General features: G+C 44.1%; 1 protein-coding gene across 7 annotated transcripts; it reads right to left on the reverse strand.

Annotated features, from left to right (window-relative positions):
- Positions 1-375: 375 nt before the first annotated feature.
- On the reverse strand, positions 376-17561 carry LOC139578369 (ER degradation-enhancing alpha-mannosidase-like protein 3). Of its 7 annotated transcripts, none has more exons than XM_071405859.1 (21): positions 15599-17561; positions 15452-15497; positions 11430-11530; positions 11273-11312; positions 11056-11168; positions 9635-9788; positions 9242-9376; positions 8995-9100; positions 8685-8782; positions 8416-8541; positions 8223-8306; positions 8050-8133; positions 6082-6206; positions 5713-5884; positions 5403-5464; positions 3551-3695; positions 3191-3382; positions 2855-3020; positions 2226-2411; positions 1815-1865; positions 376-1430 (listed from the first exon to the last, which is right to left on the reverse strand). In XM_071405859.1, the coding sequence occupies exons 1-21, from the start codon at positions 15682-15684 to the stop codon at positions 1141-1143; spliced, it is 2562 nt and encodes an 853-aa protein (XP_071261960.1). In that variant the 5' UTR covers positions 15685-17561; the 3' UTR covers positions 376-1140. The 7 variants fall into 7 exon arrangements, with proteins under 7 accessions (XP_071261960.1, XP_071261958.1, XP_071261957.1 ...); XM_071405857.1 differs by having other exon boundaries at positions 1815-1862; positions 5403-5548; XM_071405856.1 differs by having other exon boundaries at positions 5403-5548.
- Between the last annotated feature and the right edge of the window lie 2222 nt (positions 17562-19783).

The raw sequence follows: 19783 nt of genomic DNA on the forward strand, positions 1-19783 counted from the left end.
GAAAGGTTTGTAAGCAAGCATTTCACTGTAAAGTCTACACCAGTTGTATTCGGCGCATGTGAATTAAAATGGTATTTAATGTCTCTATTCCCTTTTAAATCTCAACCTGAAGGAGAGGTTATTTTAGGTTATTTACCAGACAATTGAAGGTTATTTTAGGTTATTACCAGACAACTGAAGGACAGGTTATTTAAGGTTATTACCAGACTATGGTAATACTGCTCTGAATATCAACAAAAAGAGAGTGGACTGTATGGTTCCACTAATGTCCAGCCATGTAGCTTAATAGTCTAAAACCAAGAGAAACCTCTAGTCTAATAATCCTAACGCCTATAAAACAAACACATTATGTTTTTGAGACAGATGACAACACACTTTTCAATTTCCTTATCAATTTAATTAAAGTTCATTATGTTGTTGGCTTTTTTGTTTCCTTGGTCTTCCAGTATGTCATCAAGTTCCAGTCAGACCAGTAAGAGGTCTCAAACAAGGATCCCCTCTGCTGGCCAGCTGGTGGTACTGTCTGCCCTCTTGGGTAGCCAGTAACCGGTATCTCTCATACCGACCAGAACCTGAGCAAAGCAGCACTGTATTTCAAACCATCGTGGAAATAACTGACAAATACATATTTACAGTCACATATAACTTCGTCTCTTCCTGGAGAGTGCCAGTGCTAAATGATTCTCAGCACCAGCCTTTTATAGACTGCTTGCCACTGCAGTCCCTCACAGTCAGGTAGCTTAATATTGACCCCACAAATTAGGCCCACAAAATAAAATAGTAAATGTTCCAACAACTTATCAATTAATCATTACAGTTAAATAAACCAATCAACCAGTGGATTATAATTCAACCAGCATTTGGAATCTGTTCCCACATGTCAGTGACCTAGAAAAGCATTTGGAGGAAGACAATGTGTGAAAATAAGACAAGACCAGAAAATAGTGAGAGTTAATCAGGGGTTCATACTGCCAGACAGTAGATATCTGGGATATAGAAGTCACTGTATTCCACCCTGGTAACCGTTCCTTATCAAAACATCTCCCCATTAAAACCTTATCCTTTATGAGGCATAGTCCACTGACCCCAGGCCTGTACGGTGGCTGGGACAGACCGGAGGAGGGGGAACTGTGGAAGTTGTCAAAGCTCATCCTCCATCTGCTGAAACGCTTCTAAGTCCTCTCGCCAATCAGCCATCATGGCTTCCACTGATTTTCTGCTAGAGTCCTTGTCAACCTCAGGCTCCTCCTCTGGCTCAGGGTTCCTCTTAATGGCAGGTCCCACATCTTCCTCAGGAGTCACTTCCTCATTGTGGGGAGCTGATTCATCCTGCTCCATAGTCCTCACGTGTGACTGGTCGAGAGTTGCTGCAGGGACAGGTGAAGTTTGGTCTGTTGAACAATCTTCCTTCTCCTCCTGAACATCCATCCCTGAGGAAGGACAGAGGGGTGAGCTCAGTCCATTTTCAACCACAATATATGAGCTGTGTCCTGCACAGTCATCCATATAGTTCCCTAGTATCCTACAATACATACACAGCCATACACCGTTTCCTACTCACTATGTATGTACGTCTTACACAAGCACCTATCAGTCATTCCCAGACAGAAACAGGGCAGTGTTGCGGTTTACAAGAGGCAGCGAACAATAAACAGAATGGTACTGACGAGTCATGTGCAGAACAGACCAACAGTAATATTCTTCTGAGGGGTTCTGACATGGCCAGCTATATACACACAAGACTAACCTGCACTGAGCTGCTCTACCACACACAGAATAATGGAGGAGAAGAAAGAGATGAGGGCGATACTTACTGCTTTCCAGCAGGATGCCAGGGAGAGGTTTACCTTTGAATATAGAGGCTGCTAAACCAAAGGGTGAAGGGAAAAGAAAGAGAAGAGGAAAGTTACACTGTTACAGTCCACCACAGGGAAGGAGAGGAGGAAGGAAAATGGAAAGAAGGGAGCCGTTTCCTGTATCACACATCAAACTGGGTGCTTACCATCCCCTACCTCCACTAAGGCTAGTACTGTAAAGTGGCCACAGGCCCACTATTTTGGTTCACCACTAAACCCTGAAATACTGGCCATTTTGAGATCTTTACAGAATCAAATATAGTCCCTAAAATCAGCTGAAATCCCACAAAACTATCCATATGCTGGAAAGACACTGTCCTGTCTTTGTTTAGTCACTAATGTCCAACTGCCCTCTCCAGTGGATCTAACCTCTGTCTCTGGCCTTGTCGCTCAGCAGCACCTCCACCTCCCTGTACTCCTTGAGAGCCTCCAACAGGATGTTGCCTTCCTTGTAGAAGAGGAAGAGGAGGGGCAAAGTGACGTCGTCTGTGTTGCGGCCGTCGCCGGCCATCTGGAAGAGGGGAGCAGTGTCACTGCTGCTACCCTCGTTGTCATCTGTGGAGGAGGAGGGTAATTAGCCAGGTTAAACAGGATACTATAATTAAGCAATGAGGCACAAGGATGTGTGATATATGGCCAATATACCACGGCTAAGGGCTGTTCTTAGGCACACCCTTAGACATGGTATATTGGCCATATACCACAAACCTCCAAGGTGCCTTATTGCTATTATAAAAACTGGTTACCAAGGTAATTAGAGCTGTAAAAATAAATGTTTTGTCATTCCCGTGGTATACCACGGCTGTCAGTCAATCAGCATTCAGGGCTCGAACCACCCAGTTTATAAATAGTAATGCGTCAGTTTATTAAAGGTTATATAAAACATTCTGAAGGTGCTATGAACATTTATAAAGGTTAGAAGTATGATTATAGTTAGTGCAGCCTTCTTGAAGTAGATTCATTAAAATTGAGATCTTGTGTCAGTTGGTCCTCCTCACCGATGACGATGCCTCCGATGGCCCCAGCCTTCATGATGTGTCTGGCCTTCTCAGCAAACATACATTGGCCCCGCTGCAGCAGAGCAATGCGGCCCTGTACAAAGGCAGCGTTGCTCAGTTCCGCACAGCCACTGTAGGGTTCAGCCACTGTCACAAACCCACGAACCTACAGACAGACGGAGAGAAAGGGGGGGGGGGGGGGGGGGGGTGGACTTGTTCAAACATCACTCAGAACACCGAAAATAGAGAACATCTGGCACCTAGGGACAAGACAGGAAAAACCAACAAGCAAAGGTGTCCATCCATTAGAAATTGGCACACTGAAGAAACACTCACCCCCGTGATGCTCTTGGAAAGGTCTGTGCCAAACTGCGCTGGGCCAGAAGTCAGCACCACTCTGCCGAAGAAGGGGTGGGAGACTATCTGCACAGCGCGCGGAGGGAGCTGCTCCTTCTGCTGCTGGCTGGACAGCTCCATCATCTCCTGCATGAAGCGCATGCCGTCCTCTGCTGCCACAGCACTGACCGCCTAGAGAGAGACCGAGGGAAGGGGAGAGAGAGGAAAGGAGATGGAGAAAGAGAGGAGAGGGCAGTAGATAGAGTAGGGGAAGAGACTCAGTAACTCATATGGGGGTTGGCAGTGGTCTTATGATATCATTCAAACTGTCCCGGCTTGTCCTGTGAATTAATAATTTACCTGTGTAGCGTGTTGGACCAGCTGCACTCTGCCGTCTTTAAGGTGTATAAGGCTGACTCCCATCCTCCTCAGCAGCTCCAGGTGATCAGGGTTGTTGGCCATGAAGTCCTGAGCCTTCAGAGGTGGGCGACCCATCCCCGGCTCACTGGATGAGAGGGTGGAAGGCATCAAAGTTCACATTCAGTATGGTTGTGACAGGAACAATATTCTGTTTAACATGATTCCTCACATTAGACATATACTCCCCTATGTATATATTTGGACAGTGAAGCTAAAACGTAATTTGGCTCTATACTCCAGCATTTATTCTAAGAATATAATATGTTTCTGAACACTTCGACATTCATGTGGGTAGTACCATGATTATAGATAATCATGAATGAATCGTGAATAATGATGAGTGGGAAAGTTAGAGGCATAAATATCACATCCCCTCAAAATGCTAGTGACTCCAAAATGACAACACATTATTTACCATTAATTTCTATTGGGCACAAAATAACCTGAAACACAACCAAAACAAAGTTTGTAGAGTCACACGCTTGATATAGTCACTGCATGCTAAGAATATGGGACCAAATACTCAATTTTTTACTAAATGTAATACACTATGAGTGAATTTGTCCAAATTCTTATGACACCTTCAAATGGGGAGACTAAACACACTACATGACCGAAGGTATTTGGACACCTGCTCGTCAAACATCTCATTCCAAAATCATGGGCATTAATATGGAGTTGGTCCCCCCTTTGCTGCTATAACAGCCTCCACTCTTCTGGGAAGGCTTTCCACTGGATGTTGGAACATTGCTGCAGGGACTTGCTTTCATTCAGCCACAAGAGCAATAGTGAGGTTGGGCACTGATGTTGGGCGATTAGGCCTGGCTTGCATTCAGTGTTCCAATTAATCCCAAAGGTGTTCGATGGGGTTGAGGTCAGGGCTCTGTGCAGCCAGTCAAGTTCTTCCACACCGATTTCTGTATGGACCTTGCTTTGTGTGAAAGGGCATTGTCATGCTGAAACAGGAAAGGGCCTTCCCCAAACTGTTGCCACAAAGTTGGAAGCACAGAATCGTCTAGAATGTCATTGTATGCTATAGCGTTAAGATTTCCCTTCACTGGAACTAAGGGGCCAAGCCCAAAGAGAACATGTTTCCACTGGTCCAGAGTCCAATGACGGCAAGATTCACACCACTCCAGCTTGGCATTGTGCATGGTGATTTTATGCTTGTGTGCGGCTGCTCGGCCATGGAATCCCATTTCATGAAGCTCCCGATGAACCGTTCTTGTGCTGACATTGCTTCCAGAGGCTACGCATTTCAGCACTCGGCGCTCCCCATTCAAAGAGCTTGTGTGGCCTAGCACTTCGCGGCTGAGCCGTTGTTGCTCCTAGAAGTTTCCACTTCACAATAACAGCACTTACAGTTGACCAGGGCAGAAATTTGATGAACTGACTTGTTGGAAAGGTGGCATCCTATGATGGTTGAAAGTCACTGAGCTCTTCAGTAAGGTCATTCTACTGCCAATGTTTGTCTATGGAGATTGCATGGCTAAGTGTTCAATTTTGTACACGTCAACAACGGGTGTGGCTGAAATTTTATCCGAATCCACTAATTTGAAAGAGGTTTCTACATACTTTTGTATATATAGTGTACATAAAGTGCATTCATTAATAAATGGTAAAACATATATGTAAGAAGAAAAAAAATCTAATAAAACATTACATTCGGTACTGTCGTCTCATAAAACATTTGATCTCAAATACAAAATGCTGGAGTATAGAGCTAAATTGTAGTTTTAGCTTCACTGTCCAAATAAATACATAGGGGGGTGTATGTATAAATGTCCCTTACCGGTGAATGGCAGGACGGGGACAACTCTTGTCCACAGCACTCCTGATTGGATCTCGGAGGTTCTGTGGAAAGGCGGGGTCGGGGAAAAGGAGGCGTGTGTTGGGGCAGGTCCAATCAAAGTTAGAGTCATCCAACTCCTCCTCTGACTAAGACAAGAGGGGGAGAGAACAAACATGACTAACTGTATCATGTGAATATTATTAGATGTACTATCATTAGAATTCTAGCTGATCACAGCAGGTGATCTTACTACACCCACCCAAAGAGATTTGACATAGGCGGAGAGATGAGGCAGAGATGGAGCCTGTACCGTGGTGTTGGCGGGAGGAGAGGGGGCGTGAGGAGCAGTGGACAGGGACAGGGGCAGAAGGTGTGCCTCGGTGGTGAAGATATAATCCTCAACATTAAACGTCAGATCTTCCTCTTCCGCAAACAGAAGGAACAGGTACTTGAACATCTCTGCCAAGAAGAAAGAGTCCATTCTGAGAGGGGAGTTAGAAAGAGAGAGGATTAGTGATATTTGGGGCAGCAGGCCAACAGAGCAGACACCACAAACTATTTTGATTGAACTACATGGCTGGCACATTGTTGCTCAGCCACTAAAACCATCCACCTCTTAACCGCCCATCATTAAATCCCTCCCCGTCCCCGGGGTATTCCCCTGGGTCTGGGCTCTCACCGGTCCTCGTGGCTCCCGGTGCGAACGTCCTTCATGGCAGCAAAGCCACAGGGGACCCGGGCAAATCGGTTCAGGTTGTCCAGCACCGTGCGGCCTACCTCCAGGTAGTAGGGGTCTTTGGTAGCCTAGAGGGGGTTCAGTGGGACCAGGGTTAGACACTGTACTACTGAATTAGGCAATAAGGAAGGCCACTAAGATCAAATGTACAGTGCATTCGGAAAGTATTCAGACCCCTCGACTTTTTCCACATTTTGTTACGTTACAGCCTTATTCTAAAATGGATTAAATTGTCCCACCCCCCCCTCATCAGTCTACACACAAAAACTATGTTGACAAAGTAAAAAAAACAACAGGTTTCTAAAAACTGGAAATACCACATTTACATAAGTATTCAGCCCCTTTACTCAGTAGTTTGTTGAAGCACCTTTGGCAGCGATTATAACCTCGAGTCTTCTTGGGTATTTAAAAAAAAACGTTTTATTTATTTAACTAGGCAAGTCAGTCAAGAACAAACTCTTATTTACAATGACGGCCTACGGCTGGGCCAATTGTGCGCCTCCCTATGGGACTCGGCTGGTTGTGATACAGCCTGGATTCAAACCAGGGTGTCTGTAGTGACACCTCAAGCACTGAGATGCAGTGCCTTAGACCACTGCGCCACTCGGGAGCCCCGGGTAAGAAACTATTCTTCTCTGCAGATTCTCTCAATCTCTGTCAGGTTGGATGGGGAGCGTCACTACACAGCTATTTTCAGGTCTCTCCAGAGATGCTCGATCGGGTTCAAGTCCGGGCTCTGGCTGGGCCACTCAAGGATATTCAGAGACTTGTCCCGAAGCCACTCCTGCGTTGTCTTGGCTGTGTGCTTAGGGTCTTTGTCCTGTTGGAAGGTGAACCGTCACCCCAGTCTGAGGTCCTGAGTGCTCTGGAACAGGTTTTCATCAAGGACCTCTCTCTGTACTTTGATCCGTTCATCTTTCCCTCGATCCTGACTAGTCTCCCAGTCCCTGAAAAACATCCCCACAGCATGATACGGCTACCATGCTTCACCGTAGGGAAGGTGCCAGGTTTCCTCCAGATGTGACACTTGGCATTCAGGCCAATGATTTCAAGCTTGGTTTCATCAGACCAGAGAATCTTGTTTCTCATGGTCTGAGAGTCTTTAGGTGCCTTTTGGCAAACTCCAAGCAGGCGGTCATGTGCCTTTTACTGAGGAGTGGCTTCCATCTGGCCACTCTACCATAAAGGCCTGATTGGTGGAGTGATGCTGAGATGGTTGTCCTTCTGGAAGGTTCCATCTCCACAGAGGAACTCTGGAGCTCTTTCAGAGTGACCATCGGGTTCTTTGTGACCTCCCTGACCAAGAACTTTCTCCCCCGATTGCTCAGTTTGGGCGGCCAGCTCTAGGAAGAGTCTTGGTGGTTCCAAAACTTCTTCCATTTAAGAATGGTGGAGGCCACTGTGTTCTTGGGAACCTTCAATGCTGCAGACATTTTTGGTACCCTTCCCCAGATCTGCCTCAACACAATCCTGTCTCAGAGCTCTACGGACAATTCCTTTGACTTCATGGCTTGGTTTTTGATCTGAAATGTACTGCCAACTGTGGGACCTTATATAAACAGGTGTGTGCCTTTCCAAATCACATCCAATCAATTGAATTTATCACAGGTGGACTCCAATCAAGTTGTAGAAACATCAAGGATGATCAATGGAAACAGGACAATTTCAAGTCTCATAGCAAAGGGTCTGTATAGATGTAAATAAGGTATCTGTTTTTTTTATTTATAAATTATCAACAATTTCAAACAACCAGTTTTCGCATTGTCATTATGGGGTATTGTGTGTAAATTGATGAGGAAAACATTTAATTTAATCCATTTTAGAATAAGGTTGTAACGTACCAAAATGTGGAAAAAGTGAAGTATGTATCGTTATGTCAACTTCTAGACTGCATGTCTCCACGGTCCTTACCTTGTATAGGAAATAGGTGCTCTCTGCAAACTCAGGTCTTAGTGGATGCTGAGCCCAATGTACCCTGAAATCAGTGGTGAATGCCTGGGGAAGACATAGAGAGGGGTGTTAAAGGTTACAGCCTGAGTGAGAACAAAGAAAGAGGTGGAGAGGGAGCATAAAAGAGAGCTTACCTCTGGGAGGAAGTTGTGTTTCTTGGTGACTTGATACAGCATCTCATGGGTCTCAATGGCTGGCCGGATATCTCCCTTCAACACCTGGGGGATTCATTAACAATGTTAGGAGATTTGTCTCCCTAATCTCAGCACCAGGTCTATGTACTAAAACCCCTGCTTAGGCAGCTGGTCTGTTAGTGACGCCAGTCACCTGCAGCCCAGGGAAGAAGGCCAGGAGGGAGTCCATCCAGGTGCGAGCAGGCAGCAGAGGCTTGTGGATGTGAACGTCCAGCAGGAGAGGAGGCTGGCTGATGTACTTCATTATAGACGCATAGTGCTGGAAACACAAATAATGAGAACATTTGAGAAGCTAAGGATGAGAATCTTTAACAGCATACTTTGTGTGGATTGAACAATAAAGGCATAAAAGCATTCCATTATCCAAGCCAGAGTAAGGTTACAGTGTGTGAGGTCACTCACAATGTTGAAGCGCTGCAGAAACAGGTCATCTCCCAGGAGAATATAGGCCTTCAGCAGGTACTCATAATACGAGTCAATCCCTGCTCCCACTCCGCTGTCTGGAACAACACAACACAACAGTGTACCGTTTCATACTGCAGAAACACACTCATGTCTTTTTTCTACAAGTACAGAACATCAGCTCCTACCGCCTTGCCATTTCACTTCTATCACACCTAATACATTGTCCGTCTCTGGATAAATCAAAGGAAATCCTCCTTTATAATACAGTAGATACCAGTTATGGCCCGGGACTGGTTCCCTCTCTCACCCCTGCGGACCCACTCTCCTGAGTGGATGTTGATGGTTGTTCCCACCAGGTTGCTATTCCTCTGCCTCTTCTCCCACAGGAAGTCGAGGGCTCTCCGTGCATGGACCTGTGTAGAATACAATGAATCAATATCATTCAGACACACTGGCATCTATGATAATCAACAATGAAGGTCTAGTAGTGCTGTCTACTAGTATTAGTCCTGATCTGAACAAGGTTTAAAGTAAGAGAGATGGTCTATTTTTACCTCAAACACAGGGTCCCCAGTGAAGCGACTCAAGGCAGCGAACTCCAGGATAATTGTGCCAGCACAAGCTGTGCAGGTGTCCGTCTCTGTGCCCGTCCGACTCTCAGGACCCCTGATGCCATGCTTCAAGTTTACCTGTTGAGTGGAATAAAAAGGCTCAATATTTTGGTCATAGACTCAAATCCACAGCTGTGTCCAAAGACATTGTTCAGGTGAACTATACAGCCATAGAAAACCTGGCTGCAGAAAACTGTAGCAGCTGTATGCAGAGCACTGAAGCAGATAATACAATTATGCAGTCATAATCGGAGAGGGCTGCGTGTGTACAAATGCGTGTGTATGGTCAGGACATATCCCAACAGCCGTGGCCTTATGTATAGTCTGAGGGCTCACCCTGGGGTAAGGCAGGCCACTGCTGGTGTTGAAGGCAGGCAGGAGTCTGAGACCCACGTCTTTGGCCATGTGGAGCAGCTCATCCTGGTACCACTGCATGTGATACCCTGTATCCTTCAGCATCACCGCCATGGAGTGGCCCCCTAGCAGCCCTCTGGAAACATGAGGAAAGTCACAACGGTCACACAATAGTATGAGGACAACCCTTCAAATTACTGGATTCGGCTATTTCAACCACACCCATTGCTGACAACTGTATAAAAGAGCACACAGCCATGCAATCTCCATTGACAAACATTGGCAGTAGAATGTTCTTACTGAAGAGCTCACTGACTTTCAACGTGGCACTGCCATAGGATGTCACCTTTCCCAAAAGAATCTGCCCTGCTAGAGCTGCCCTGGTCAACTGTAAGTGCTGTTATTCTGAAGTGGAAATGTCTAGGAGCAACAACGGCTCAGCCGCGAAATCGCCTGTCCTCGGTTGCAACACTCACTACCGAGTTCCAAATTGCCTCTGGAAGCAACGTCAGCACAAGAACTGTTCATCAGGAGCTTCATGAAATGGGCAACCATGGCCGAGCAGCCTCACTCAGTGCTAATGTCACCATGTGCAATGCCAAGCGTCGGCTGGAGTGGTGTAAAGCTTGCAGTCATTGGACTCTGGAGCGGTGGAAACGCATTCCCTGGAGTGATGAATCACCCTTTACCATCTGGCAGTCTGATGGATGAATCTGGTTTTGGCGGATGCCAGGAGCACGCTACCTGCCCGATTGCATAGTGCCAACTGTAAAGTTTGGTGGAGGAGGAATAATGGTCTGGGGCTGTTTTTCATGGTTCGGTCTAGGCCCCTTAGGTCCAGTGAAGTTAAATCTTAACACTACAGCATACAATTACATTGTAGATGATTCTGTGCTTCCACCTTAAGTGGCAACAGTTTGGGGAAGGCCCTTTCCTGTTTCAGCATGACATTACACCTGTGCACAAAGCGAGGTCCATACAGAAATGGTTTGTTGAGATCGGTGTGAAAGAACTTGAATGGCCTGCACAGCGCCCTGACCGCAACCCCATTGAACACCTCTGGGGTGAATTGGAACGCCGACTGCACGCCAGGCCTAATCGCCCAACATCAGTGCCCGTCCTCACGAATGCTTGTGGCTGAATGAAAGCAAGTCCCTGCAGCAATGTTCCATCACACATACACAGTTCGTTTGCTGTTGTATTTGTGCTGTTGCCAGTGTCTTCTGTCTGTTTCGTCTGTTTTGTCTTACATCGTTTTATTTTTTATCCCAGCCCCCAGCCCCACAGGAAGCTTCTTGCCAGGCTATTGTAAATAAGATTGTTCTTCATTGACTTGCCTGGGTAAAAAAAAAGAAGAATAACATTTCCATCCCCTCAATAACTGGCTTCAAGTTTTTTCTTACCCCAGCACACGGATGTTGGTCTCAAAGACAGACACCACGATGTCATTGTCCAGTCGCACATCTGTCAACACTCTCCGCACTGCTTCTTCAAACTCTGTCGTCTTGTTTAAGAGCTGGAAGTAAATACAGAATTAAATATATGAAAATCATTGTCTACCCAGAGGTTCAACAAATCCAACTAAGGAGGTTGGTAAAACAAACTAAAGATGAAACCTACCACTAGAGTGTCCAAGGTATCGATGAGGGTGAGAGAGAACCTTAAAACACACAAAGACAAATCAATCAGCATCAATTATAGTCCCTTATGGCTAGAAGATATCAACAGAGAATTAGAGTATTCCAATGCCAGCAGGACTGTGTCTCCAGGCACTCACTTCCCCAGTGCGTCGTCCACGTCTCCCCGACTGGGCTCCAGCCCACGCACTCTCCCCCGACACGTCAGAGGCATCAGCTCATCTGCTGGGTACGCATGGTCCTGGAGAACAAAACCAATAATATATATTTTTTCATATTTAACCTTTATTTAACTAGGCAAGTCAGTTAAGAACAATTTCTTATTTTACTGCCTACCCCGGCCAAACCTGGACGACTCCCAATCACAGCCGGATGTGATGCAGCCTGGATTCGAACCAGGTACTGCAGTGCACTGAGATGCAGTGTTTTAGACCACTGCGCCACTCGGGAGCCCAATAAAGATGAATGGTAGTGTGTAGAAGTCGACCGATTATGATTTTTCAAACGCCGATACCGATTATTGGAGGGCCGATACCGATTAATCAGACGATATATATATATATATTTGTAATAATGACAATTACAACAATACTGAATGAACACTTATTTTAACTTAATATAATAGATAAATAAAAATCTATTTAATCTCAAATAAATAACGAAACATGTTCAATTTGGTTTAAATAATGCAAAAACACAGTGTTGGAGAAGAAAGTAAAAGTGCAATATGTGCCATGTAAAAAAGCTAACTTTTAAGTTCCTTGTTCAGAACATGAGAACATATGAAAGCTGGTGGTTCATTTTAACATGAGTCTTCAATATTCCCAGTTAAGAAGTTTTAGGTTGTAGTTATTATAGGACTATTTCTCTCTATACCATTTGTATTTCATATACCTTTGACTATTGGATGTTCTTATAGGCACTATAGTATTGCCAGCCTAATCTCAGGAGTTGATAGGCTTGAAGTCAAACAGTGCTGTGCTTCAAAAATTGCGAAAAGCTGCTGGCAAACGGAGGAAAGTGCTGTTTGAATGAATGCTTACGAGCATGCTGCTGCCTACCACCGCTCAGTCAGACTGCTCTATCAAATTATAGACTTAATTATAATATAATAACACACAGAAATACAAGCCTTAGATCATTAATATGGTCAAATCTGGAAACTATCATTTCGAAAGCAAAACGTTTATTCTTTCAGTGAAATATGGAATCGTTCCGTATTTTATTGAACGGGTAGCAACCCTAAGTCTAATTATTGCTGTTACATTGCACAACCTTCAATGTTGTCATAATTACGTAAATATCTGGCAAATTAATTAAGGTCTTTGTTAGGAAGAAATGGTCTTCACAAAGTTCGCAACGAGCCAGGCGGCTCAAACTGCTGCATATACCCTGACTGCTTGCACGGAACGCAAGAGAAGTGACACAATTTCCCTAGTTAAAAGAAATTCATGTTAACCTTTCTGAACCACCCATCCCGGATCCGGGATAATTGTCATCAGAAACGCTGACTAGCATAGCCTAGCGCCACAGGTATATAATATAATTTCATGAAATCACAAGTGCAATATTGAAAAACACAGCTTAGCCTTTTGTTAATCCATCTGTTGTCTCAGATTTTGAAATTATGCTTTACAGCGAAAGCAATACAAGCGTTTGTGTAAGTTTATCGATCGCTCGACAAAACAATAAGTACACCTAGCATCAGGTAACTTGGTCACGAAAATCAGAAAAGCAATCAAATTAATCGTTTACCTTTGATGATCTTTGGATGTTTTCACTCACGAGACTCCCAATTGTTCCTTTTGTTCCATAAAGATATTTTTTATATCCAAATACCTCCGTTAGTTTGATGCGTTATGCCCAGGAATCCACCGGAAAGAGCGCTCGCGACAATGCCGAAAAAAATCCCAAATTATATCCATAAAGTCCACAGAAACATGTCAAACGTTTTTTATAATCCATCTTCAGGGTGTTTTTCAAATATCTATTCGATAATATATCAACCGGGACAGTTGGCTTTTCACCAGGACAGGGAGGAACAATGGCCGCCACTGAGAGCCCCCACCTATCCACTTACGCAATGTGCCCTTTCACGCTCATTCTTCAAAATAAAAGCCTGAAACTATGTCTAAAGGCTGTTGACACCTCAGGGAAGCCATAGAAAAAGAAGTCTGGTTGATATCCCTTTCAAATGGGCAATAGGGATGCTTAGGAACAGAGAGGTTTCAAAAACAGGGTCACTTCCTGATTGGATTTCCCCCAGGTTTTAGCCTGCAATATCAGTTCTGTTTAACTCAAAGACAAAAAATTTACAGTTTTGGAAACTTCAGAGTGTTTTCTATCCTAATCTGACACTTATATGCATATTCTAGTGTTCGGGGGGTGAGAAATAGGCAGTTTCAAATGGGTACGTTTTTTAGCCAAAAACAAAAATGTCGCCCCCTAGTGTTAAGAAGTTTTTTTAACATGCAAAATTAAAATATATACTTGTGTATTGATTTTAAAGAAAGGCATTGAGGCATTGATGTTATGTTTAGGTACACATTGGTGCAACGACAGTGCTTTTTTCGCGAAATGCGCTAGTTAAATCATCACCCGTTTGGCGAAGTAGGCTGTGATTCGATGAGAAAATAACAGGCACCGCATCAATTATATGCAACGCAGGACAAGCTAGATAAACTAGTAATATCATCAGACCATGTGTAGTTAACTAGTGATTATGTTAAGATTGATTGTTTTTTATAAGATAAGTTTAATGCTAGCTAGCAACTTACCTTGGCTTCTTGCTGCCCTCGCGTAACAGGTAGTCAGCCTGCCACGCAGGCTCCTCGTGGAGTGCAATGTAAGGCAGGTGGCTAGAGCGTTGGACTAGTAACCGGAATGATGCAAAAACGAATCCCCGAGCTAACAAGGTAAAAATCTGTCGTTCTGCCCCTGAACAAGGCAGTTAACCCACCGTTCCTAGGCCGTCACTGAAAATAAGAATGTGTTCTTAACTGACTTGCCTAGTTAAATAAAGGTGTAAAAAAAACAAAAAAAAACACGGCTAAAATCAGTGTCCAAAAATACCGATTACCGATTGTTATGAAAACTTGAAATCGGTCCCTAATTAAATCGGCCATTCCGATTAATCGGCCGACCTCTAGTCTGGACCTCTGGCAGTCTCTATGGGGGTGCCACAGGGTTCAATTCTCGGGCCGACTCTCTTCTCTGTATACATCAATGATGTCGCTCTTGCTGCTGGTGATTCTCTGATCCACCTCTACGCAGACGACACCATTCTGTATAATTCTGGCCCTTCGTTGGACACTGTGTTAACTAACCTCCAGACGAGCTTCAATGCCATACAACTCTCCTTCCGTGGCCTCCAACTGCTCTTAAATGCAAGTAAAACTAAATGCATGCTCTTCAACCGATCACTGTCCGCACCTGCCCGCCCGTCCAGCATCACTACTCTGGACGGTTCTGACTTAGAATATGTGGACAACTACAAATACCTAGGTGTCTGGTTAGACTGTAAACTCTCCTTCCAGACTCACATTAAGCATATCCAATCCAACATTACATCTAGAATTGGCTTCTTATTTCGCAACAAAGCATCCTTCACTCATGCTGCCAAACATACTCTCGTAAAACTGACCATCCTACCGATCCTCGACTTTGGCGATGTCATTTACAAAATAGCCTCCAACACTCTACTCAACAAATTGGATGCAGTCTATCACAGTGCCATCCGTTTTGTCACAAAATCCCCATATACTACCCACCACTGCGACCTGTACGCTCTCGTTGGCTGGCCCTCGCTTCACTCTCGTCACCAAACCCACAGGCTCCAGGTCATCTACAAGTCTCTGCTAGGTAAAGCTTTTTTTCCCTCTTTTTCTCTACTGTATTATTGACCGTATGTTTGTTTATTCCATGTGTAACTCTGTGTTGTTGTATATGTCAAACTGCTATGCTTTATCTTGGCCAGGTCGCAGTTGCAAATGAGAACTTGTTCTCAACTAGCCTACCTGGTTAAATAAAGGTGAAATAAAAAAAATAAAAAAAATGAGTACCCGTACATCTCAACAGAACATCTAAAATGTTTTGCATTATTAGATTGTTGCTAAACCACTCTCCCAGTTATGTGAAGGGGGCAGGTGGTGACGAGACTTACCATATAATTGGAATAAGCATGGTCAAACATCTCAACCACTTGGTTCCTTGATGGGAAACAAAGAAAGAACAAGTCAGTTTAGCTCAAACTATTTTAGTCTGAACTTGCCACACATCTAGCCCAGGACCAGGCATCTTTCTTACTCACCTCAGCTTGAGCTTCTCCTCTCGTGACATAGACTGTCCCAGCCTGCATAAGTTGCTCAGCAATAGCAGCAACAATAGGGTCGACATTGTTGCAGGGTGAAACCACAACACCGTCCACTTAGCTACAACCTAGCTCTCTCAGTCAAGTACAACTATAACCTATCATCACATTAATATAGGCCTAGACACCAAAAGTCTCTGATAAACACAAACACACTCAGATCTCATGTGCACATATTCAGAACCAGGGGATACTTCAGGCCCAGTTACTGTCTGGTCCAATGGTTAATGAATGCATCCCAATACCACATTGAGGCAGTGCTGTTTATAAGGCCCACAATACTGTTACTAATCAGCTTGTTGATGCCAATTTAGACACCATCTATGACTCACTTGTCCTCTCCAATGTCATACAGTACAAATCCAAGTTATGGTTGAGGTGTGACAAGGGGTTGGACAAACAACTGTATCTAAAATCCAAAGTCAGGCTAACATAACAAGCAATCTATATATTTGACCATTTGCAGGAATGCTGTAGCTATTATGTAAACTGATAGTGATCTGTCATAGGATGCGTCTCATAATCGAAGACCAAGCTCCAGTGGTGTAAAGTACTTAACTCGTTTTGGGAGGTATCTGTACTTTACTATTAATACTTTTTACTTCACTACATTCCTAAAGACAATAATGTACTTTTTACTCCAGATTTTCACTGACACCCAAAAGGACAGGAAAAGTGTCCAATTCACACACTTATCAAGAGAACATCCCTGGCCATCCCTACTGCCTCTGATCTGGCAGACTCACTAAACACAAAGTCTGTAAATTATGTCGGAGTGTTTTAGTGTGCCCCTGGCTATCCGTAAAATAAAACTATAAAATCGTGCTGTCTGGTTTGCTTATTATAAGGAACGTGAAATGATTTATATTTTAACTTTTGATTCTTAAGTATATTTAAAACCAAATATTTAGACTTTTACTCTATTATTATTTTGCTGGGTGACTAACTTTTACTCTGTCATTTTCTATGAAGGTATCCTTACCTTACTCAAGTATGACAATTGGGTACTTTTTCCATGACAGCAAAGTTCTATCAAGCCGTTAACACATGCTCCCTCCTTGACTGAGTGTCCAGTTCCTTAGAACCATGTTCACCTGCTGGTCACACACTCTGACACACACGACACCGGGACCTACAGCAGCGTGTAACACGTCGGCAAAGCTTCAGTCAACACAAAACATGATTCACATACTGCTAATCCCCGCTGTCTAACGTTTCCAAACGAACGGGCAATCACATTACTCAATACTGACAGAATAACGTTATTCCTCAAGCCAATCAAAACAAACTGTCGTTCCTTATTAACGTTTCTTGACACCCGTGACTTTTTGAGTTAGCAGCTACCATAAAAGCCTACTGGCAAGCTGAATAGGTAAATGATCTCGCTTTCTGATTAGACTAACAAATAATTAGCTAATCATTATATATATATATTTAGTTAATTCCTATATATTATCACAACAGTAACGTTAACTGGCTATAACCTTTAACGTTACCGTCGCTATCGACAAACAATAGCCCCACAGAGAAGCGCCAGCTAGCTAATGGCGCTAGCTATCGGTCTTTTCCTGGAACAATTAGGATTATATCCATGAAGCAAGATAGACTGTTGTTATATCCTCCTCCTTAGACAGCTCTCTTCTTTCGTTAGCCAGTTTTTGATGCGCATAGCCAGCTACAGTAGCTAGCTACCCAGCTTGGCCGGTAAACGACAGTCCGAAAACAAGCGAAGTAGGAAAGGCGCCGGGTCACTTTCGGCCGTTGAGTTAGTGTATTTGTTCTTCTTGTTATACAGGAAAATATTTGGTAGTTTTATGTTGCTTTAATGATGGACCTTTAGCCGCCAGCTGGCCGTCAAAGAAAAGCGAGTAGTGCTGTTTAGAAGATAAATGTCAACATCCGCATCCGGTTAGGTTTTGGTATCCACCCCTCTGCCCCGCCCAACACCTAAATGTAGTTTTGTTATGCAGTATTATCATATCTACACTACTTCAGTCGTTATACATTTGGGGAGAATATTCTTTATAAAATTAGATGGCAACATACATAACGGTTGACATTTGTTAGTTCCTTGAATATTTGGCAGACATCCGAGTGAATCTTCCACCATTTTTGATATTCACTAAATTTCCCATCTAGCCTAGCGAACCAGACTGGTCTCATAGACTAGACGTAACATAGTAAACCTGTGTCCGAGAAATACAATTCGTATAATATGTTACGTTTGTTATAGAAGAACAAATTCTTATTTACAATGACAGCCTACACCAGCCAAACCCAGACGATGCTGCCGCCCTATCAGACTCCCAATCACGGCCAGTTGTGATACAGGCTGGATTCGAACCAGGGTGTCTGTAGTGATGCCACAAGCACTGAGATCAAGACCGCTGCGCCACTTGGGAGCAACTTAATGCCTCAATCACACTGACAGCAACATGGCGCAAAATGGTATGCAGCATCATCTGGATATGAGTGCAACAAAAGTTCAACATTCACCTACTGCTACCATTTCTCAAGCTCTCTACTCATACAGTTTGATGCATAAATTAGAAAAATCCAACATATGCACCATACAGACCACACTGCAACGCAAGGCAAACCCAGCGTTCCATTGGAAATGAATGTACTTTTGGACAGTGGCGATTTTAGCATGTAAATCTTGGTGGGGCAAACAAAACAAAAAAGGTGGTATGCATGCCAGCAAAGCCACTACACATAAAAACATAGCTGATATGGCAGACTTGCTTAAACAAATGTGGTTTCTACTGACAATTGAGATGTACAAACTATGGCATAAGGGGACGACAAGCGGAAAGAGGCAATCCGTAATTTCGATGAAGACATTAATGAGCAAGCGACGACGGACGTAGTGAATATAATTATTTGTTCAGCACGTTGAATGCCATTTGGGTCTTTGCATGTCAAAAAAGATACACATCATATAACACTATTTGACGCGTTAAATGAGCTTTTAATTTGACACGTCAAATAACACAATTATATTACAGAATGTTGTGTGTGCTGAATTTGCATGTGCAAGCCAAGCACCACAACTACTATCAGTAGTTACCTACTATGTGTCATTACCTACCCTTACCACCTGGGGGCAGCCCGTCAGGAAGTCCAGGATCCAGTTGCAGAGGGAAATATTTAGTCCCAGGGTCCTTAACTTAGTGATGAGCTATGAGGGCACTATGGTGTTGAATGCTGAGCTGTAGTGTCAATGAATAGCATTCTCACATAGGTGTTCCTTTTGTCCAGATGGGAAAGGGCAGTGTGGAGTGCAATAGAGATTGCATCATCTGTGGATCTGTTGGGGCTGTATGCAAATTGGAGTGGGTCTAGGGTTTCTGGGATGATGGTGTTAATATGAGCCATGACCAGCCTTTCAAAGCACTTCATGGCTAGTCATTTAGGCAGGTTACCTTAGTGTTCTTAGGCACAGGGACTATGGTGGTCTGCTTGAAACATGTTAAGATCAGACTCAGACAAGGAGAGGTTGAAAATGTCAGTGAAGATACTTGCCAGTTGGTCAGCACATGCTCGAAGTACACGTCCTGGTAATCGGTCTGGCCCTGCGGCCTTGTGAATGTTGACCTGTTTAAAGGCCTTACTAACATCGGCTATGGAGAGCGTGATCACACAGTCATCCGGAACAGCTGATTCTCTCATGCATTTTTCAGTGTTACTTGCCTCGAAGCGAGCATAGAAGTAATTTAGCTCGTCTGGTAGGCTTGTGTCACTGGGCAGCTTGCAGCTGTGCTTCCATTTGTAGTCTGTAGTTTGCAACCCCTGCCACATCCCACAAGCACCGGAGCCGGTGTAGTACGATTCGATCTTAGCCCTGTATTGATGCTTTGCCTGTTTGATGGTTCGTCGGAGGGCATAGCGGGATTTCTTATAAGCTTCCGGTTTAGAGTCCCGCTCCTTGAAAGCAGCAGCTCTACCCTTTAGCTCAGTGCGGATGTTGCCTGTAAACCATGGCTTCTGGTTGGGGTATGTACGTACAGTCACTGTGGGGACGACGTCATCGATGTACTTATTGATGAAGCCAGTGACTGATGTGGTGTACTCCTCAATGCCAACTCTTGATTTCACATGTGGAAAAAGTGTTTTTGGAACACT

The sequence above is a fragment of the Salvelinus alpinus genome, chromosome 6 (assembly GCF_045679555.1).
Source record: "Salvelinus alpinus chromosome 6, SLU_Salpinus.1, whole genome shotgun sequence".
Classification (NCBI taxonomy): domain Eukaryota; kingdom Metazoa; phylum Chordata; class Actinopteri; order Salmoniformes; family Salmonidae; genus Salvelinus; species Salvelinus alpinus.

Coding starts and splice junctions, on each gene's coding strand:
- LOC139578369 (XM_071405853.1), bottom strand. CDS start 15,684: ATGTCGACCCTATTGTTGCTGCTATTGCTGAGCAACTTATGCAGGCTG. Junction 15,498..15,598: donor GAGGAGAAGCTCAAGCTGAG/GTGAGTAAGAAA, acceptor TTTCCCATCAAG/GAACCAAGTGGTTGAGATGT. Junction 2,412..2,854: donor CATCGGAGGCATCGTCATCG/GTGAGGAGGACC, acceptor CCTCCTCCACAG/ATGACAACGAGGGTAGCAGC.